Source organism: Polyodon spathula, chromosome 7 (assembly GCF_017654505.1).
Source record: "Polyodon spathula isolate WHYD16114869_AA chromosome 7, ASM1765450v1, whole genome shotgun sequence".
Lineage (NCBI taxonomy): Eukaryota > Metazoa > Chordata > Actinopteri > Acipenseriformes > Polyodontidae > Polyodon > Polyodon spathula.
This window is the reverse complement of record NC_054540.1, coordinates 18,750,151-18,774,230: the sequence shown is the minus strand read 5'-3', so window position 1 is coordinate 18,774,230 and position 24,080 is coordinate 18,750,151. Positions and strand designations below refer to the sequence as shown.

At 35.5% G+C, this 24,080-nt stretch overlaps 1 protein-coding gene across 1 annotated transcript in view; it reads right to left on the bottom strand.

Annotated features, from left to right (window-relative positions):
* The window catches only part of LOC121319021 (cadherin-like and PC-esterase domain-containing protein 1), a 74,411-nt gene that overhangs the window by 29,103 nt on the left and 21,228 nt on the right, over window positions 1-24,080 (bottom strand). The window contains exons 7-12 of the mRNA XM_041256250.1: window positions 23,252-23,419; window positions 21,927-22,031; window positions 19,882-20,048; window positions 19,301-19,368; window positions 17,855-18,041; window positions 16,060-16,228 (exon numbers count right to left, since the gene is read on the bottom strand). Coding sequence (XP_041112184.1) covers window positions 16,060-16,228; window positions 17,855-18,041; window positions 19,301-19,368; window positions 19,882-20,048; window positions 21,927-22,031; window positions 23,252-23,419 — 864 coding nt within the window. The remainder of the gene's footprint in view (window positions 1-16,059; window positions 16,229-17,854; window positions 18,042-19,300; window positions 19,369-19,881; window positions 20,049-21,926; window positions 22,032-23,251; window positions 23,420-24,080) is intronic.

Below are 24,080 nucleotides of genomic sequence, written 5' to 3'. Positions count from 1 at the left end.
CACTGGCATAAAACAAAAAAAATCCTAAAAAAACATCCTATCCACGATGCTGTAAAAGTCAAGTTATAGTCTTTCCTTGTATCCATAAGAAAATATTTTTTAACTGTATTTGGTCAACAATACAGAGTCTTCTCTTGATTCCTTCGAAGCATAACTATAATGATTGAGGTGCAATTTTGAAACATACCAGACCTCACTTCCTAATACCACCTGTGTAACTTTCTATTATGATATGTCAGTAAACCATTGCTCACTTTATTTTAAGTGTTTAAAGTATTGAGTCTATGCACATATCAAAGGGTAATGACTTGTACATGCTATGTAGAATTCTCTGTTTAATCTCTTTACTTTTCTAAGCCACATGCTGGGTATCAAACCTATTGCCCATAAAGATACAACACCTGTTTTGTTTCAAACACATACTGGAATACTTTTACATCAAGAGGACAAAGCATCCAGCAACTGAATTAAACATTAATAATACAAACAAAAACCTATTGAAAACATAATCTGCTGCAATTATTAGGTTTGCATGGAGATGGCCAGTAAGTAATGGTTTTCTTCACACTGGCTTGAAGCTTGCAGAGTGGCAAGAGTGTGTTTTCCTTTTAAATGGCCATTTTGTAGCAGGGAGACAAATCAGGATTCATAAACATTGACATGCAATAGCTGTTTCAGCTCCAATTCAATATGATGTTCACTTGTGAGCTCAGCAGCAAAAATTAGGTTGGAATTTATTTGTACAGCTATGGTCAAAAAGTTGTGCATCACCCTATTTAATTAACACAATTTGCTTCATAAAGTCGAATGAAAACTGGTGAATAATGTTACATTAACATATTGAATTATACCACTTTGTAATTTTCAATATACTTCAAGATAAACTGACAAAAGTTGAAACATTTCACAATCTAATACTGTACACTTTTGCAATATAATTTTGTAGTTTATTTGATTACATGAATAGTTATTTATTTTTATTTTTTTTTAATTATGTCTCGATCCTAAAATTCTAGGTCATCACTGTAGTATTAAAAAAACAGCTTTTGCTATTGTCACTAACTATTGTTTTTTTTTTTTATTGCTTGAAATCTTTTTTGTAATGAAATGTTGGAAGAAAGTGCCTCAATGCTGGAGAAAGCATCACATTCTTTCTTTCAGCTATCAATGTACATTATTATTTTATACACAATTATGGTCCAAAACAGACCTTATAGGCACATTTTATTTTATAGTAAATAGTTAATTAAAATAATCTGGGAAAAAAAACCAAACAAACATATGATTCCTTGTTTGACATGAGTGAAGGTTTCGATTTGTCCAGTGTTCAGCATTAAAGTCTCTTCTCATAAAAACAAATACAACTAACCACCTGGAGATTTTCAATAGTAAACAGATGTTAAGGTGTTTGTAACTACACTGTGGAATTTTATTTAATTTTCTACTATAATTATTTTGTTTGAATGGATTGAATTAAAGAAAAGGCATTAGGCAAGATCACGGTCTGTAAGATAATTATGCAATTATTACAGTTCAGCTGTGCAACAGCTCTGTTAGGGTGCACCATGCAGACACAGCTTGAACTTTTTTGGGCTGTTTTTCCACAGAATATAAGCATGAGTAGCCCTCAGATTGTTGTGATAGATTTAAAATGTGTGTAACTAAAGGGTAAAATTAAGTTTACAACTGGATGAGTGGTTCTTAAGATATAGCTAAGAGTGATGAATACACAGGTACCTTGAGTATAACCATGTTGGGAGATGACAAAGGGTTACAATAAATACATAAGAAACATTTTAAATGGGGCCAACCATCATATTATTGGTCAAGAAGGTACAAAGCATAAGAACAACATCTTAACCCAAATAATCAGGGATGGTCTGATAAAATCCACCTAACTGTACAATAATCACTGACAATAATCCCAGTAACATGTAAAATACCTTGATATACTGTCTTTCAGTCTGTGGCCTGTCATTGACAGAATGTGTCTGGTTATACTGTATCGCCAGGTTTGAAATTATGTTCTGTGGCCTGTCAATGTGTTTCTACTTGCTCACAGAGAAAGAAGCCAAGTTGCAGACAGAAGACATTGAACATGGCGCCGAACCCAACTTACAAATCTATGCTAGTGCCAACTTTAAATACACTGTGGTGCCAGGCACCTGGAGCCAATGTTGGCACCGCAGTGTCTGTTTTCCCATGACTGCAAGACGATTGAGGGAGCTTGAGTGACTGTGCCAGTGTGAGTCATGGTGATCAGAGCACCATTTTTTAAGCCTTTCCTATTAATAATCAGAGAAAATCTTATGTTCAAACACCCTATAACACCCACAAAGTCCTTTCTCCCTTATTCTGCTTATACAAGTGCAAATATAAACTACTTAAGCACATGTGCCCTGTGCTGTACAATGTCTTGAAATGAGATATCTAGTGAGCCTTAGCTTGGATCCTGTACACAGTGTGTAAACCAAGGTTTAAAAAGTCAAATCTAGGACTCTAAAACACACAAACAGGTTACAGTTTATGTCCCTTTTCAAATCTGATCTGAAGATTTTTTCATAAAACCTGGATCCTAATCCACTGGAGGCACTGTGATATTAATATGACTGGTGTCTCTCTGGGAAAGAAACTATGATATTTTGGCAGGTCTGCAAGGTCAGACTAGCCATCTTCTGAAACCCAGACCCGACCTCCTGCCAGGGCTTAAAAATCTATTCATGCATTCCAATCACCATTTTTCATAATGAATCCCATCCTTTCACTGCAGATCGAGATCGAATGGAACTGGTGAATAGTTCCATTACAACATTGTGGTTCACAAAGTTAATACAAACCATTTACGAAAAAAAGTGTGTGCGCTTGTGCGTGTGTGTGTGTGTGTGGGGGGGGGGGGGATTAATATTGCTGTAGCTTCCCCGATAGAGAATTAATTTATATGCAAGCAATAATTGCTGCCAAAGGTGGTTCTACCAAGTATTGACTCAGGGGGGTGAATACTTATCTAACCAAGACATTTCCGTTTTTATTTTTTTTAATTTTTGATTAACAGTTATTTCGCAATAAAAATTCTCTTGCCTCTTCAAAGTGTTGAGTAGGTTGTGCAAATCTCATTTAAATGCATCAAGATTCCAGGTTGTAACACAACAAACTGTGAAAACGTCCAAGGGGGGTGACTACTTCCTATAGGCACTGTAGTTTCCAAACAGCACAATGGTACTATGAAATGCTTGCCACAGACAGTGTGAATGGTGGGGGAAGGGTTCTATTGCAATGGTTTAAGCAGCAGCAATTGGGTGGATCCCCATGCCACTTTATTTGCATTATTTAAACATTATATAAACATCAAAAGAAACGTATCACTTATATTTGAGCATCAAAAGAAACTTATCACTTATATTTGAACATCAAAAGAAACTTATCACTTATATTTGGATAAAATTCACTAGATGTGATTGAAAAATGACAAACTCTGTTTTAGAGCGGGTGCAGTGACTTGTTATTGTGCTGATTAACAATTGACATCACGAAGATGCTGCAAAATGGTCTGTCGATCTTAGGCAGGCGTTGTGACTCTTGGTCTCCCAGTTCACGACCCGTCATTGACAGTGTGTCTGGTTATACTGTCTCGCCAGGTATGAAATTGCTGGCTGTGAGCACCCAAGACGACGAGGCACAGTAAACTGCCTTAGTCCAGCCTCCAACATGCCAATTGCATGAAGGCGCATTTGGCATATTTTTTTTTTCTATGATTTTCTTTATTGCTTTTATTCAAGCTAGCAATTCGATAGCTGAAATCACTCCATATCCAGTGTCCAATCAACTGTCTCACTAATTAGGTGATTAAGTGCATATGCTTTAGTCATGGTCACTCAAGCAGGTCATGGTCAAGGATGAATGATCGAGTGATTTAAAAGAAACCAAAAACATTTCTTTAATGTCCATCATATATACCTTTTTTTCCCGAAAATTAAATGTGTTACAATAGTGATACGTTTCTTTTGATGCTCTGTATATTAAGGAATGCTTTATTTTCTCTTCTCCTAATCACTGTGTTTTACTGTTTCTGTCTGTTCAGCATGTTTAATAAAATTACCAGCACATTTAACCTTTGGGGCTGGATCTGAGGAAACCTAAGCAAGGTGTAATTTCAATATAGAAATTGCTACTAATTTCTTCCAGCCTATAATAGAGTTTGTGAAATGTTTTCAAGTGCAAATATTTCACCTTACTGGGGCTTGCTTATAGACTGCCCAAAGAAAAATATACAAAAACAAATCGATTATATATTAGTGGAAAACAGTGATAAAGGATGATGATTAATATTGTGGGATAATAAATAAGTATTATAGTAAAGTATTCCTTTAATAAGGGTAACTCAGCTCTGTATTTTTTGATGAATCACTCCTAACTAAGTCTAGAGGCTTAATCCACCCATCTTTCTTACTGAAGGACCTTTAAAATTGCAATGTATTATGCATACATGAAGACTGAAAGTTCACATTCCAAGTACTGGATCATGCATGTTCATGACCAACAACATTATAATAAAGTCATATGCCAACTGAAGCCCTGAAGGACTAGACCTGCAAATTGCACCAGCCAACTATAAACAGCCACACTACACCAACAGGAACTACATTACATTCTTTCCTTTTTTTATTTAAATGCTTCACTTTTTATCACCTTTAAAACAGATTAACCTTTCAAAATGTTCATCTTTTGTTGCCTTATAGCCTGGAATTAAAATGCATTAAAATATATATTTTTTCATTTATCTACACATCCTACCCCACAACTTCCAAGTAAAATATATATTCTAGAAAGTTAATTAAAGATAAAAACTGAAATAGCTTGGTTGGATAAGTGTCCATGCCTTTGTAATAGCATTCCTAAAATATCTCACGTGTAACAAATCGCCTTCAAAATCACACACCAAGTTAATTGGCCTCCACCTGTGTTAAATTGTAGTGATTCACATGATTTCAGGATAAATTCAACAGTTCCTGTAGGTTCCCTCTGCTAGGTAATGCATTTGAAAGCAAAAACCATGAGCACCAAGGCGCTTTCAAAAGTACTCCGGGACAAAGTTGATGAAAGGTGCAGATCAGTGGATGGGTACAAAAAAAAATCAAAGGCCCTGAATATCCCTTGGAGCCCGGTCAAGATGATTATTAAGAAGTGGAAAGTGCATGGCACCACCAAGACCCTGCCTAGATCAGGCCGTCCCTCCAAACTAGATGACCGAGCAAGAAGGAGACTGATCAGAGAGGCTACCAAGAGGCAAGGGGCTGTAACTTTACAAGAGCTACAGGCTTTTATGGCCAAGACTGGTCAAAGTGTGCATGTGACAACAATATCCCAAGCACTTCACAAATCTGGCCTATATAGTAGGGTGGCAAGAAGGAAGCCATTACTCAAGAAAGCCCACCTTGAATCCCGTTTGAAGTATGCAAAAAAACACTCAGGAGATTCTGCAGCCATGTGGTAAAAAGTTTTGTGGTCTTACGAAACTATAATTTTTGGCCTAAATGCAAATCGTTATGTTTGGCGCAAACCCAACACAGCGCAGTACCCAAAGAACACCATCCCTACTGTGAAGCATGGTGGTGGCAGTATCATGTTATGGGGATGTTTTTCATCGGCAGGGACTGGGGCACTTGTCAGGATAGAAGGGAAAATGAATGGAGCAAAATAGAGGAAAGTCCTTGAGGAAAACCTGCTGCCCTCTGCAAGAAAGCTGAAACTGGGACGGAAGTTCACCTTTCAGCATGACAAAGACCCAAAGCACACAGCCAAAGCTACACAGGAGTGGCTAAGGAACAAACAGGTAAATGTCCTTGAGTGGCCCAGTCAGAACCCCGACCTAAATCCAACTGAAAATTTGTGGCATGACTTGAAGATTGCTGTCCATCAATGCACAGTTGAACAGTTTTGTAAAGAAGAATTGTTAAATATTGTATTTTTAATATATAATTTTTTTCTCAATAAAAACTTTGTTCCCCTTAACAGTGTGGAGTATGGAGTGTAGATAAGTGGGGAAAAAATGCTCATTTAAATGTATGAAACTCTGAGGCACTGATACAACAAAATGTGAAAAAGATTCAAAGGGTTGTATACTTTCTATAGGCACTGCATATGTATATATACACACCATGTGATTGTGTTATTATCTGGCAATTGTATCCAGCTGCTGTCCATACCCAACTGGATGAGTAGCAACATTTGTGTCTCTACTTTTATTTCTGCTTCTCTTTACCCCCCCCCCCCCACTGTAACTGTATCCATCAACACAGTCATCATGACTCTGAGCTGATCAAAACGCAAGCAGAGAGAAAACGGTCCCAGTGCTGTATCGCCATCTTCTTTCGCTCTTCTCTGATTTCATGACCTCAGAGTTAACCTTCTATTCTTCCTATTAGCAAGTCTAAGCAGGCAGACTTCAAACAGTTGTTGCTGGGTCACAAGGTTTAATAGTCAGGGAGATAATCATCTAAATTACATTTTTGGGGCTGATGTCCCAGACAGGCCAACATGAGTTATTTTACCAGCTTTAGTTGCTAATCAGAGGGGTCTGTGTGCCGCGGGTCCTACCCTGACGAATCAGGGAGAGCAGCTGCTCTGTTTTCTAGCTCCCACAACGTGTGCTGTAGAGGACCGCGAGACATGAAAGGCAATCGTGGATTAATCTCCCCGCAGTAACATTTTTTCATCTCACGGCTGTGTGACTTAATCTCTTCAGCACCCATTGAGGGTGGAAGTCAACATAAATGTTGCTGCCAATTTCTGCAAGCTATGAATGGATAATTTGAGGGAGGGGGCTACTGTAAGTAAAGGATATTTTTATGCTCTGTTATGAAAGTCCATCCTCTTGGGAAAATGTTAATTGAACCCTCTGCTTCTATATACTATTAGGCCAATAAACGACAATCATAACTTTAACAATACAAACGAATGGAAAGAAAACACATGACTAGATGAGAGAACTGGAACTAGCAAATAACAATATTTACTGAAATAAGTCTAGGGGAGGTAATTATTATTTTGGCAATTATTGGCAATTGCATTACGGCTATTTTTATAACGTGTTGCGTTTAACACCTTTGATTTTTTGTTCACTGCCTTGACTCGCTAAAAGCTGTTTGTTCAGTAAACCAAGGCTATACAAGAAAAAAACAGCAAGAGTAAAAACAGATATATACAGTACCACTTAAGAAAAAGCCAACCTGCTGCCAAACGCTTGTTTAGTAGCAGTGGTGGCTCCTCCCATGAGGCACTGCTTCACAAAGAATTTTCAACAGGTCAAAGCAACGCTAAAATCAGAAATTTGCCAAACTTGCAAAAAATCTATATTAACAGTATATTTTCCTGCCCATTAGCAACACATACAAGTTAAGCATTTTTATACACTGTAAATACAAATGTTAATTCTAGAACTTCCAGTAGCTGTTTGACCGCACTCTTTAGTCACAGGTGTGCTTTACTTGTCACATGCTTATCTAAATACTGCTGTCCTTTGACTACATTAACCCTGCTACTATTTCTCCCCAGGAAGATATAAATTAACTTATTAACATCACTAAATACATGCTCTGATATTTTTTTTTTTTGTGAGTCTGACTCCCAGCAGGGGCCTTCAACTGGTGATTGGAATACCGTGAATTTTCCAAATCCTGATCACGCTTCAGCAATATCCCATGCTGGCTAAAAAAGCATGTGCTTAACCAGAAACCTGGACAGGACACTGACAGGCACCAGGTGATGGGAAACCCTCGTCTACTACTGTTCAGGCTTACCATGCATATACCATCATTATAGACTCTATAAGGACGCTGCACTAAGGATCAAGTGCAATTTACCAGTGTTTCGTTTGCCGAAAGACCACAGCATTCCATTATACTACTAGTCAGTGGTCAGGTCCGGCAATAATTTGTTTTGGATTTATAAATACCTTAGTTAATTAATATGTTTTGATATATTAATATATGTTATGCAGACAGCTCAAATAGAAATAGAAGGGTCATAGTGTATCTGACATGTATTAAAGATGTCTCTACTTTTTCAGATGCACTAATGTTCAAGGAAGATTCTTATTATGTTTGCATGAGTGTGGAAAATTAAAATGTTCAGTTTGAACAAAAACAGCATATCGTTTACATGCAAACCCTGCTGTGAGCCGACTGCTGTTATGAAAATTGCCCTGGGAAAGGCTTATGTGGCTCTTTTAAAAACAAGCACTGCATTGTCTTTTACGCTGTTATTACAGATTATTATACCATAAACTTTTATCTACACATGTTTTCAGTAGTCTTTGTAATTGAAGGTGGTGAAGTAAGATATAGTATTTCTGTTTATTTATTTATTGTAGGAGTGCAGTATATACAAAAAGAAAAATAAGTTGTTTAATTTCATTTTGTTTACAGGCCTGCTGTCAACATTAAGTCTGTTTAACGTGAGGTGTCCTTTGCTTTACAAATATTATGGCTCTTTGGTCTTAAAACCCTTTGAGTCAATATAATGAACATTTCTATAACATTGTAACAGTCCAGATCATTTTTAGATCAAACCTAAGTTTTGCTTCAGGGAAATGTGTATAGATTCATTTAACCATAGCTCAAAATTATTTGGTTCCTAAACATATAATGTATTCAGTTAACTGTGGCTATTCCAGAACTAAGGAAATAGGCTGCATCTACAGCCCAATGTGAAAAGTTATCCGTGGTTGAAGAAGTCATTGCTACGTAACTATGCTTCATTCCTTGAAGCATATTTAATAGTGTTTAATAAAGTCCACCAAGGCTCTCACTGGCTCTGGAATCTCTTAATCACTTAATCACCACCCATTCCTTCCCATCAACATGAACTAAAAGCTAGTGTTTCTTTATTGCACTACTTGGAGTAATGTGGGTTAAAAAAAAAAAACAACCAAAAATCATGCATTCAATCAAGTCAGGAAAGATAAAAATAACTATCCTCCCTGTACTTATGTATGCTACACTTAACATTGTTCCATATATCTGGAGAACCACATATCCAGTTGCCATTGTTATTATGTACATACTGTTAATATATGTCAGGTTCATCATATTTATTATCACACTGATAGCCTGTGATGTGGTGGGAGATGTAGGTTACTGACATACTTGTTTTCATTGCAACAGCCTTCACGCAGCCAAATGCGCAGGAGCCCCCAAACAGCTCCCCAGTCCAGGGTTAATGCTCTTGCACACTTTCTGTAAGTTATTCATTAGTCTGATATCTGATCTGAGAACAGTCAGTCAGCCTGAGAAACATCCAATTGCTCTGCTACAATTAACAATCAAACAATTTCTCTGCAGTCTTCTGCAGGATGTTTGGCTTTCCACTGCATATATGTTAGTATGCTGCCAGATAAACTGTTTTTATAAGCTACATTATCAGTTAAATGCTGGATCATATCCATGAAACTTTTACCAGGTAATGTGACAAAATTTTTAAAGCCTGTTTTGGTTAATCAGGTTTGTTATTCATAAAACTTTAGACTGTTTAAAGAGGAGTTAGAACTTAAGAGTAGGCTTTAAAACACTAGCAAACCAAATGTAAAAAACACTTGCATTTATTGACCATTGTATTGATACTTGAGCAGAGAAAAAGCTTTACATTCTTACAACCATGAGGGGTGTGTTTGGGGCCCTGTTCCCTAAAATCCGATGGAAGCTCTGGGTATGCCAAAACTAGCATTTCCACAAAACAAAACTGTAAAATACAAAAATAAAAAGTTGTTTTTTTCTCTATTATGTGGATTGTGTGGTTTTACTAAAATTGCTGTGTTTACATCCATAAAACCACAAATGGTCCACTGTGACCTGTGTTGGAAGATTAAAGGAATTAATATGCTGGGTGTACTGTGAAACTCGCATAACTGATAAATTTATGGAGAAAAAATAAGGAATTGAATCCTGTTATTTTTTTTTTTTTGGTTTTTCTAAAAGGATTGCTCTCAAAATGTAGTTGAACATATGTGACTTTGTATGAGTACATGCATTTAAGTTTGTGTTAAAGAACAAAAATACATATAACCGCAAATATATTAATAGTTTTATTTATCTTTAAATGATCTAATTTATGTTCAAATTATCTTTAAAAATGTAAACAAATATTCAAATATACTTTTCATTTTTAACTTGCATAGGCTAATTAGTACCAGTAGTTTCTAAGTCATAAAAGTACCTGCATTCAATCCTATTTGCAACGACTACCCTAATCTAGACACATAGATGCAAACATATAATGTAGGGTCTGGACATTCATGATTTATTTTGCAGAAATACACAGCAATTTTATATTATGTATATAACAAAATTAAAATTTATGTATATTAACTAAATTACACTTGAAAACAAATCAGGTGTTTAATTGGAAGAGTCAATGCTTATATATATATATATATATATATATATATATATATATATATATATATATATTATAATATTGTTCGGTTGGTGGTGGTGAGAACATAGAAATTATTTTGTGTGTGTAAAGGACCATAGTCTCTACACATGTTACAGTAATCAACAGAGACTTTTGAAGAAATTGTATTAGAAATGAACAAGCCAACCACCACCACTACTCCCACCTCAAGTGCTTTCTTCCACCCCATAAAACACTACAATATATTTGCCAGCTTTCTGTATAGTTCTGTTCTTATTATTAAAACATAAAAGCATAAAAAACCCTGTACCCTTTAATGTGTTTCTGAAAGGGGTGGGGGCTAAGTTCTTCTAATGCCTCCTTTATGTAATCGGTGAGTCATTGCTTATTGAGTCTAGAGTTTACAGTCTGCTTTGGGATAATGTATCTGTTTAAATGTGATAGCTGAGATGTTGGAAGTTTAAGTCAAACACTTTCAAGCACCAACTTCAGAACAGACATAAAGTATAGAAGCATTTTAAAGCCACCCCCCACCCTACCACTAATGACAGCAGAAAGAGTCTGTGGAGGAGTAGCACAGGGTCAAATCAAGATATTTTTTAGAACAGGCAGTGGGAGCTGGAGGAGTAGACTGAGTACACTAACCTGAACCCTACAATTTACCACTAAATGTTAAAATTGTCCACTGTATCGAAGAAGTTTTCTTCTCAACATCTTTTGTTTTGAATAAATAACTGATCACTGCCAATAGGGTTCAAGTTAGTTGATTCCAGCCTCCAATGGTTATCTGAAATAAAAACATAGCAGCCACTTCCTAAAAGAAAGGTGTTTGGTCCTGAATTGGTGCTTAATGTCCACTTCTTTCATGTGTTCTATTTCTTTTGAGGGACAGATTTGTAGTAATTAAATTTTTTCTTTTTGTTCGTTGTTTGCCAAAGTGGTTTACTACTTAGACAAGAAATGTAACAGACCAAGATTAGACACCACAGAGTGTTCTGCACTTCATATGGTTACAGCACATATACTATTACTGGTTCCATGAATCCCTTCCTCCCCCTACTTTAGAAGAAGAAAAATGTGCATTATAATAGCCTCCACATAATATCTTAGTCCTGCAGTATGTGAATGGCAGGTTTCAATATTATGTTCCCCCCCAGGGGTGATTACAGTGCTGAAAGACTATGGAAAGAGATCTGCTTTAGAGCATTAATAGCATGTCAGTATTGAGATACAACACTCTTTCGATCAATAAAATAGTCTCCAAATGCCTTTAAAAATGATTATTTTAGGTTTTACCCGATACAGTGTAGTGATCAAGGCACTGTCTGGGATGCATCAGCTAAAATAGTTATGAAGCCTTTAAGTGAAACATTTGTCTTACTTGACTTAATACATTTTACCTTACAATTATTTTTTTTTAAGATGGATGAATAAATTCCTTAATACATTCCATCCTAGAAACACAGTAATAATATCCAAGGTGAATACTTATTTAATGTTAACTTTTGAAGGTTTGTAACTAAGGTTCCTGCCTTGCTGTCTTTTAGCTTATTCTTTGTACCTGAGCTGTTCTCAGCAGCAAAACTCTGCAGGAGTCCTTTTGGACAGTACCAACAAAAATGTGGATGAAAAAAATCAATATGCAAAATAATAATAATGAAATCGTTTCTTCAGACATTAAGGCAAGATGTGCTCTGACTGCAAACCATTTTTGGAAAGGACTTCAATACGTAAACAATGCTTGTGCTTGTGGTGCATACATATTATCAGATCTGAAATGTGCAGTTGGAAAAAATTATACTGCACAAATCTCCCATCGTGGACCACCCTGTATTTCTTGCATATTTCTTAGGCCTTCATTACACTTTATTAAGTCCAGTGTTTATTCAAAATTGTTTTGTTTCTGTTTTTGTCTGCTGTTCAGAATACTTTACAGAATGCTAAAGAAATTTAAACTGCTCTAGGTTTGGCGAAAATCAACATATTGACAATATGCAATAGGGTTGCATTATGTTAATATAAAACAATCAAAACTGATTCATCGTTTGTTTGTCAGGATATTAAAAAGAGTATGGTAATTTGCTGACCCTTTAACTTTTGCTGCAGTTGTCAGTCCAAAAGCCAAATGCCCACTGTAAACAGGGATAACAATATTCAAGATGCTGGATCAAGGTACAATAATTACACAGTTCCAGCTACAAAGAGGAAAATTACGTACTGCAAATGAGTGCCACTTATTTTCGTTATGTTCTTGAAATTAATTTACCGTTTGAAAACTGTTTATGAGGGACTATAACTTTAAATGAATGACTCGCTCAATACTTTCTCCCAGGTCCATCTATAAGTTTGCCCCATACACTCCAAAGGCACATACTGTTATGATTAAGAGATGTGCATGACCCATTCTTTAATGAATATTGAAACGACTTCCTGGGGTTATATAAACTGAGATATGTATGCATCTTTCAAAACATATTTCTTTGAAGACCCAAACTGACGGTTTATTCAACCATATAACACAGGCTTAAATGAAGGAAGTAAGGACTTTTGTGTTCCCAAGTACAGTAGTTGTTCCAAATTTAGAGGCCAATCAAGCAACAAGCAACGTAAAATAATTCAACAAATAACAGTTAAACTTGTACGGTTAATACTTCATATTGTACATTTTAGACACTTAAGCTATCTTTGGTTTTAGGGTCTAGTGGTGGGGAAGGTTGTAAAGACACAAGACTAGGGTGTGCGAACTATGCATCAGCTACAGAGTCACTTACAACAACGTCTAACCCAAAAGACAGAGTATAAGGAGGTTAAGTGACTTGCTCAGGGTCACACAGTGAGTCAATGGCTGAGCTGGGATTTGAACTGGGGACCGCCTGGTTATAAGCCCATTTTTTTAACCACTGGACCACACAGCTTCCTCAAAGCTCCTTTTGCAACACATATCTTCCAGACTACAACAGAAATTTGGGGAATATGTTCTGTGTGTATAACACCCACCCTGAGTATAACATGCATTCCTCATATAATGATCTCCTCTTGGATACTACAATATCAAAAATGAAAACTGCTGTTAAAACATGCTGCACAATCAGATCCCATTCAGAGACTGAATATGCATAGATTCACAGAACAACAAAGTCTGGCATAAAGCCTATATTTTCAATTATGGTTTAAAAAAAAAAAAAAAAAAACATAACATAACTTAATCCATCATTATACAGAGAAGGTATATGTCATTAATGAATGCTGTATTGAATCACAAAGATGTCTGGACAGATGTCAGACTACTTAATAGTTTCTTACTTAGATCAATAATTAAGGGTATGATCTCTCTCTCTTAGAGAGTGAAGGTTACACCTGCTATAAGCACTATTCCTATTTCTTATATTATGAACTCTGTCTTTATTGGCTAAATTGTTTAGCTAATCGTTGAGATAGAGTTTCACCTTTAGTCTAGTGTCCTGTAGTTTCTTCATAACATTCTGCCAAGCCTGGGTGTCCAGTTAGAAATAATCAAAGAAACTTTCCGGATTATAGGAATTGTATGATGTTTGGATATTTTTAAAACGGAGGGTATGGTTGATCAGAACCAGAATTCTGCATGTTGCAGCAGGAACGCTGGGGGCGTGGATCTCATTTGTGTGCAACAAACATCTCATTTGTTGGTTTCAGAGCATCAGTACTACTAATAAAACTCATTCAGACATGTGCAACTGTAAAACACGTGTTTGATAAACACTTCTAAAGACTTCAATAAAACATAAAGCTTTCTAGTACCCTTTGTGGAACCACCACAAACACATTATATTTTTCATAACAACCAGATTTTCTGTTTCATATTTGGGATTCTGTTTCAAACTATGATTGTGTTCTTTCTGTAGTCATTCTGGAATTTTGGAAAAAAATTAACACCTATGTATGGTTTGCTGGGAAGAAATGATAAAATGTATAAAATAATGCACATTTCTGTTTGAAATTCTCATCACAATGATTTATAAAAAATATTTAAAAAGTATTAAAATAACAGATATGTAACAGTGGGTATGCAGAGTTATTAGCTTGGTAATATTATTGTATGAGATGTATATTGTGGCAAATTGTTAACAAAGTATGTAAGTGATATACACGATATAAAGACAGTCGTACATTACAAGAGTTAGTATTGATAAAATAGATTACCATTAACTAGATCCACTTAATGGCGAATCACTCATATGGCCATCCAGTTTGATCCAAAACGTTTTTAAGTTATAGCTTGGCACTACACAATACATATATTTTACTGCCCTAAAAAGGCTGGATCTTGATACAAGTGCTACTCACACTAAGAAAGCAGAGAAATAAAGCACATTACATACTAATTCTTCAGATGTAGGGGTATTCAAAGATTTATCCAACCATATTTTTTAGCATGAGTATTGGATAATAAAATAAAAATAAAAACTGAAGTACATTTATTTATGTAACTACAGTATATAAAATACATTGGATCCAATTACCAGATAATAACACAATCACATGGTGTATATATATATATATATATAAATAAAAGCACAGCTACAGACATATCAAACTAATATGCAACATATGGCATTAACTCATTTCCTGGGCCAATGCTAAGTGCACATCATCATAAAGTATCAATAGTAGTGTTCAATATAGTACCATGTACTTTGAGACCATAATAAAAGACCAAAACTGCCTCACGTCCAAAACCCATACTGGCTCTTCCAGAAACCAATGGCAACCAACCATCTTGCAAACAAACTTTTAATGTCCTACAAGAGATGTAAACAAGGTTCAAAGGCCTTGGACATCACTGACTACCCGCACACTTCAAGGCTCTTTCCAGCAGTACACAGATGTTAATTACTGACCCATGAAATCTGTATTACATGCAATCCCCTTTTATTAATTTTTTTCCATGAATCAAACCTCTAACTAAGATTTTCTTATGTGGTGAAATGCATTATATTTGAGTTCAGGCAGGAAAGATTTGGCTGCGTGGGTACTCTGTCCACTGCAAAATCCTCACATTGATGCTAGAGTTTAAATATAGATATTACAGAAATGTCAAAAAGAAATATACCGACACTTTTCAAACATTTGCGTTTCTGTATACTGTAGAGATCAAATAATTAGACTCTGGCTTTTCAAAAACTCTGCATAAAAAAAAGAAATAATCCCCTAAATTACTACTGGCAGTATAAAAAAGCTGCTGAATAAAAATCAAAAGAGACCAAGAAAGCTTTTTTGTTTAACTATTAACATTTGTGAGATTGTAAAACACAGACTTACACCAGTCTTGTAAACCTACAGTAAATAACCGAAACAGGATGAGATCTGGTGTTGCAAGGAACTGATTTTTTTAAGCCAATGTAGCATTGGATACAAAACACAGGACATTTTACTGACAAAAATCCCTATAAAAAATATACCAAAACACTGCAAACATATTTTTGTACTTCTCTCACTGTTTTATCAGAAACTTGAGATCAGACACCATATTGTTTAAGCCATGAACAAACAGTGAAATATACAGTATTTTTTTTTTTTTTTTTAAATTAACAAACACAAATGTTTATGTACTGAGGAAACAAAGAAAAACTGTTCATTTAAAAACTTCCACATTTGTAAAATTGAAAATACCTGTAGAAATCCGCACATCATATATTCATCAAATATAGGCAGACTGGGCCTGTTTTCTCTGTAAATGTTGAGGGTATAGATTGTCATGACAACAGGCTCTGGCCGAGATTTGTCCACCACCAAGATATTGATTCTGCTGTTGCCAAGGCCAACTGGGTAATTAGCCATTCTGTGGAAAGCATAACCCCAATTATTTTTGTATTTTAATATATTTGATTATTGAAAACAAGTTCCATAGATAACTATCTTCAATATTTTTATTTTTATTTTTTATAAACCAAACATTAAAAATGATACACTCCTCACTTATTCATTATAAACTGCATTACGACTAGAGACATCAATATGATTACAGATTCAATCTTTCTAATATGATGAATATATTATCAATTTATGTTTTACTTCATATAAAACAAATACATTTGTATGAAATAATATATTCAAGGGCGCTGGAACTAGGGGTGGGGTAACACCCCCTTGGCTTTGCATGACTTTCATAATATACAAGGGTTACAGTTTTATTCAATGGCTTTCAGCACCCCCACTTTAAAATTGTTCCAGTGCCACTGAATATGTTGGTTCATATAGTGAAAACTTACCTTAACAGAACTTTAAAAAGCACTGCCCATAAAACATCTAAGGCATGTATCACATTACGTAGTAAATTGTAATTATTTCTTAGTTTTTTTAATGCTACTGTAGTTGACTCCCAGCTGAAAATTTCTTAGCTAAACCTTGCATGAAGTGTTGCAGTCCTGGAACTTGAATGACTGGATTCTGAAGCTGAATTATTACAATAGCTCTTAGACAGTATTCTCTATTAATCAGAAATGTTCTTTGGTTCACGCTTCAATAACTAAATAAGTAGTACATGTGTCGTACATCATTTCATGTAAATATTAATTTTTTTTTCTCCAGCTGGGCAAGTGAAAAGGGTTTTGGCAGGATGAATAGAACTGAATAATTGTTTTACAATAACCAGCAATTGTTCACATTTTCTATGTGTGTTTTGACAGAAACAGAAACAAAAACCGGAGTCCCAAATCCATCATCTGTTGACAAGGCTGACTTAAGGGACCCATTCCCTCTGAGATTGCACACAGTTTCCAACTTTACTGGGGTGACCAAAACAACACAACCAGGAATTAAAGAGCCATCAGTATGAAAGACTTTGCAAAAACATTTAGAAATAGCCTTTCATGTTTGTTTCAAATTGCAGTGTTTAAAAATAAAATATCATGCAGTTTGCCAGCAACAGCTTAAAGTGTCCTTTTGTACTGCAATATGACTTTTACAGTATATGGGCGGATTTAAATGGAGCTTGAATGTCTGATGTGGCAATTTTCAGTGAATTCATAAACCTCTGACACACCTGTGTAAGACATGGCACTTAAATGGGACAGTGATGTAACTAAAAGAATTACATGGGCAGTGGATGTATCATCCAGAAGGCTGTATGCTTTATTTACTCTTGAGGAATACTCTTAGCATTAATACTAGTAGTAGTAATATACTAGTAAGCAATATTCTAGTAAGCATTGACACACAGGACCGCGGGATTAAGTAGTAGATTGTGAAGTCTATATGTGGGATGTTTATGGGAACAGGATGTATGCAGCAAGGGAATTACAGTTGAGTACCTTAGCTATTCCTTCACACTTTGCATTTACAGTTTTAAAAAGTAATTTTAAGCCATCTGGCTTGTGAATTCTGTAGGGAGTCGGCGTGGGAAAGCTAGTTTGAGTAGGTGTTGTGTGTTGAGTATTAGGGCTCATGTGAAGAAGGTTTGGTCTACCTGGGTCCCTTTCTATCATCCAGATGCAGCTGGCAGCGACAGTCAACAGGCTCTGCTCTTATCTTCACTGTCACCACATCGAAAGGCACTTCGCAGTAGTAATCTTTAATCTTGGGACTAAACTGTGGTGTTAGCTCCAGTGGGGGGTCGGTGTAGATCTGTCTGATATGGGGGAGCTTACACTTCTCTGTGGACCACAGCAGAACAAAAAAAAAGAATAACCATCCAAAGAAACACATGCAGTGCATATTGGCACATTGCCCCACCTGCTAATTACACAGTGTAAAAAGAGAAATCCTCATGAAGGTTCAGAACTAAGGACCTATACATCTGTGTCTCCTCCCAGCCAAGTAGAACTCACACATATTCATTCATGTGGTGATTTTGCTCTGAGAGGTTTTTGGGTTTTTTTTGTTTTCTGAGTGTGATAAACCATTGATCATTATAATTCGGCTTTTAAAAGGAAGCCTCCATAGCCTCCACAGGAAATCAACACAGTGGAAAAGATAGCTGGATCTGGAATGTACAGGCATTCATGGCATTTCCCTTACTTTAGGTAACAGTTTCTATATAATGCTGTTAAAAACCAATTCATCTCTCATACAGACAATCTGTGTGTTGGAATTCACATGCAAAACAAAGAGTAAATGCTATTTGAGTTAAAAAAAATAAAATAAAATACTGTTATTTTGGACTGCATTGTAGAAGGACTAGCAACCAAGAGTATGACAACAGGTGGCAGCACTTGGCACTCTCATTTAAAATCAATGCACTGTCGTTCTTGTGTAGAGTAATACAAGTATTAAATATGCATTGCAGGCCCAGAAGTGTACTATCTAGCTAGTGGGATTGCAGGTCAGCTAATCCAGGACTGGTGGGAGCCCTTTGGGTGTGTTATAAAGATAGCTACTGCACCATCAACTTAATACCAGACCTATACACTTCCAGGTCATGTGTTAAGAGGCAGTAGTGGGCACAAGTGCACACATGTTTTGGGACAGCCCACCTTTGACAGTTTTTTGGGCTTGTTGTCTTTATTTTGTCAGCTGTTTCTAACTATGCCATTACTGGCTGGCCTTACAGCAGCCAAAAGTACATATTACCGTCTTGGTTATCTGCTGACCCCCCTGCGGTATCTTGATTATTGAAATTGAGGTGGCCCCAGCAAGCGTCACGTCCCAACACCTTGCAAGGCAGGACTGAGGCAGCTGGTCGGCAGGATGAACTCACCCAAGACCCAAGACAGCTCATTTCATTGCTACTGTTTTTATCAAGGTATTCTTATTTTTTAAAAGATACCCGACATAAATGTTTGGTTTTGTTCATTTGTATAGTCTTGTATTTTTTTATTTATTTAAAGAGTCACTGAAAATGTATTCACCAAAAAGCATCGTATTTCAACTAGGACACCCCACTGAAAATATAAAGCAAGTGCCTGTTTCTTACCAAGCTGTTGTTTGGTCTTTTCAAAAACACCAAATGGCACTCCTCTGAGATTATCAGGGTCTGTGGTCCTTTGAAAAAATGAAAGACTAAGATCAGCAATAATCCCATTAAGCAGCTATTGTAATGGTTCATTATTTAAAAAATGAAGCCATATGATATAATACATAGAACAATTTAGAGATAGCATAATAAACCATAGTTCTTTCAATTTTAAGAATATATACACTGTAAGTGTTGGACACTGAACTACACAGAACCAATAAGGTGGTTAGGGAACACTAATAAACTCTTCATTAGCTCCCACAAAATGTCTGTGATACTCAAAAGCTGAATTATTTGGGTAAGAGTTTAACTCAGGGAATTGACTGCCTCTATTGATCAAGAAGATAGAGTGTGTAGGAAAAAAAATACACACAGACAGACAGACAAGGGATCAGGAGGCTCCGATCAAGCAATCAACATCAGCAATTCCCATAGCACTGAATACCTTTAATGCATTACATATGTAATCATAAGCTGTTTGGGTCAAAGTTAACTGAATCCACATTCCTGGTACCTTAAAGCAATGAATGATGTCTTACCATGAAGAGTTTACAATACTGCTTGGCAAGCTGAATGGGTAGAGTGTTTGTAGTAACTCTGTGAGGAAGACATTTGTTTGAACGACAGAAGTTTCTCCTTTTTGGTGAAATCTCTTGGAAATATCCTTCAGCAGTACTTGGAGTTTGGGAGAAGCTGACGGATAAAGCTGTAAACCGGACACCCAGAATTAGTTCTACAGTTTTTTTTTTCTTTATCCCTTTCAGTTTCTCTTAATACATCTCCAGATACTTTATACCCTTTTCATGTCTCACTTACTGCAACCTAGTACCTTGTTTTGTCAGTAAACACTTTAAGGGATTAGATATCCCGGAGAAATGAGACCAAAACAGTCTGAAAACCGGCTACCACTGAATGCATGCCACGCCAATTAAAATACTGGCATGTGTATTTCAGTGCCATGCATTCTGCACCAATGCATTAGTTAGTTAATGTTTTAAAGTAAGTTATTTATGCCACCAGCAGCTTTAAATATATATAGAACAAAACATTTCCTCCTGTTTTTTTTCTTCTCAATTTAAAATGCCCAATTTGAATATTGCATCATCTATGCAGTCCCCTTGGTCAGTATTGCAGAGCCTCTCTGTAAAGCCAATGATCTCTTATCACCTGCCAAACCTAACCACCAGATGGTACCAAGATACCGAGCCTGGGAAGTGGTGGCTGACCAGTACCAAGTTAAGGCAAGCAGGCCAGTAGTGGGAACGGGCTCCTAGTCTCATCTGATGTTCCTACCTAACCCTGGAGGAAGGTGTAAAGGCTAAAGCAGAGTTCCCTGTTGATTGCCAGCCAAACTTGCCACAAGCAGGGAACCGCACTTACATGGCTTGCCCTGCCCTGCAAACAGCACTGCTTTTACTAGGTGATTATGAAGTCAGTTGGCCACTTTACAGCACTGCTGTGGAAACATTTTTACCGACTGGAAAGATATCATGCATGAAAAGGTGGTGTGTGTTCCAATGAAAATGCTGCATTTTTCAAGACAAATGGTGAGCTATTAGGCAATCAATCCAATAGGCACTAGTACTGACAATACACTTGTGATAATACGGTGGTAACCTACCAAGTTTCATTTGTCACAGCAGCACTACAAAGTGGATACTTTATAATCAACTTCTATTATCTCCACATTCTACATTCGGTATGCACAAATCTAAACTGTTACATAAAATCAAAAGTAAAATATAGTGTAACATTATTTTCATAAAAACTTGTAGTAAATTACAGTACAGTGGGGCAAAGAAACTCCTATATATAAGGACCTGTTAGAGCACGAATCTAAAAAATACAGATGTTGAAATTCAAAATGAAATACTGTACTAAACAAAATGTATAATAAACAGCATTGTTGTCCTACATCCTGGAATTGCCAACTGTAATTGACACACATAAAACACAAATCAGAGCACGGAGAGACCCCTGACAACCTTAAAGGATGGTCCCTTTTGAAAATAACTCACTTATTGGTAATACATCAATACAAGCAGTGCTAAAATGCAACCACTTAATGTAGTTGTAACTATAATTGCTGTGATATATATATATATATATATATATATATATATATATATATATATATATATATATATATATATATATATATATATAATATATATATAATATATACATGATAATACATACATTTTTCTATGTCTATATTTCTAAATTATTATGTAGTTAATACATTTGTTAGGATGACTATCTTAAACTGTTTTGTAATGTATTATTTTTTAAACATTATATTACAAGAGTTTTCTGTTTTGTTTAAATGGTTCACAATTTGAATTTACCCAAATGACCACACTAATTTATGCAAAGTGGCTCACATTTAATTTACAGTTTATTACTGTATTATTACTGTATTATTGTGGTATTATTACTAGTAGGTAATTCACACTTGTATGATACAAGTTGCTATCACATACTGAACCACGCAGTATCTGCTATGTAGCATGTGAAGTATGTTATTATGATCGTGCAATAATTATAAAGAAATAAAAAACAAACGAACAAAAAAAAAACATACCAATTCAAAAGCTCCTGGGCTTTTCAGTTTCCTTAGAAACTGAATAATTAACTCAAAGTCCTCAGAAGTAAAACACAGCCCTTGAATTTGGATGCATCCTTCATCCTTTAAAAAATAAATAAAATAAATAAAGGCATTTTAAAAATACAATGTAAATTTCATTTTAAAAGAAACATTTGCTTTTTGATACCATGATCAACAGCTCTCCAAGATATCATTTTATTTCATCAAGCTGTTTCCTCATAAAAAATGTTTAAAAAGCAATGACTAGTGCTGAGTGACTTTGGAAAAGCTTGCATGTTGTACATTTCAACAAGGTGATTGAAGAACCCAGACTTCTGCTAGAGTTACAGCACTGCCAGTAATGCTTCACAGCACACTATAGAACACTTCAAAGTGCTTGGATGTGTGTGCCCACATTCTTCATATGCCAGCATTAGACTGGTATCAAATGTCTCTAAACTGGATTCAGAACTTTTAAGGCAATTGTTAAAAAACAGTCTACTCTACATGATCCCCATTTTCTGTTTTAATTATCACATTTTGTAGACTTTATAAAACTTAAAGAACCCTAATACATGTCTTCTGTTTAAGTACAGCTGGTATACCAGAGTGTAACCACTTACATGCTCCCCTGCAACACTGCCCCAACTAGATGAAATAATTACCATTAAATTGTACATAGAATTAACATACTATCTACAAACACGTAGAAAAGATTACCATGGTAAAATTGCAGTGTCATTTAGCAGTTTTCCCATGGTTACAAGATGTAGAAGTTTGGCATGTTTTTATTTATTTATATTCTTTACCATACACCCCTGGGTTCTACTATGTCTTCCCTATGCTTTATTAAAGTTGTCCTTGCTTTTACTATGGCCAGCTTTTTTGATATTTTGTGCATCCAGTGGGAGCAGAGAGTTGCAGGTGGAGGGGGTAGATTAATGGTTATACTCAAGTGTACTGGCTGTACTAAGAGAGAAGACATGTTTGAGAGATCTGAGATTTAAAATTCAACAGGGTGTGGATGACTGAAACAGAAAATTATATACAAAGTGATTCGAATCGACACAAAGAACACTTTGGTTGGGGGTATTTCTCAACCTTGCCAAGTTGCTCCATAGGTGTGTTCAGTAAAAAAAAAAAATAATTGTAGCAAAAACACCACTTAAAATAGGGAAATGCCATTTTTGGTTCATTGGAGTGGTAGAATTTTTTTTATAAAAGTGAACATGAATGGACACTGCAGCATCCTGTACAAATTAAACCTGGGAGGGGGTGCAAGCAGATAGAAGTCGAAACATTTGTAATCAAAAAGTCTTTACCTTTGCACCTAATTCTGTGTTCCTCTTTAGGAAGGCTTGGTGTAGTCTGCCGATTTCACTGTAGCTGGGTAATACAAAGTTTAATGTATCTTCAAGGATACATTCTTTTGTGATTTGACCATCACAACCTGGGTCTTCTATGTCTTCAAAGTCCAATTCATCATGTACCTGAAAAGATAAAGCTTGTAAAATACCAGTTGACATTGAATATGCTGTATTTAATACCCTTTCTAATTCTATCATTCTACACTATATCTTCCCACCAGTCTATGCTGGAGGGTAGATGATTATATGGTGCCCTCTAGTGGTAATGAAACTAATGATATTTTCGAAAACTTATTTTTTTGTTTGTTTTTGTTCTATAATGGATTAATAAATACAGTTAAAACGTTAATGCAAATGACATTTTTTTGATCTGTATTTTATATATATATATATATATATATATATATATATATTATATATATATATATATATATATATATATATATATAATATATATATATTCATATACTATATACAATTACAAAAAACAGATTAGACAGCCTCCAGTTTTCAAAAAAATATATATATATATATATGACTGGTACAAGAGGAAAAAGATAAATGCCTTTACAAATGCAGCAATTTGAACATGCTATATGTTCTAATGTTTCATGCATAACCTCAAATACTGTATACAATTACAAAAAACAGATTAGACAGCCTCCAGTTTTCAAAAAAATCATATGATCTTAAAAAAAAATTAATAAAATACTGTGGTTAGACATAGTATGAGCATTAACTAAGTGCAATAGAAATAATGAGGGGAATGTCATGACATATCAAA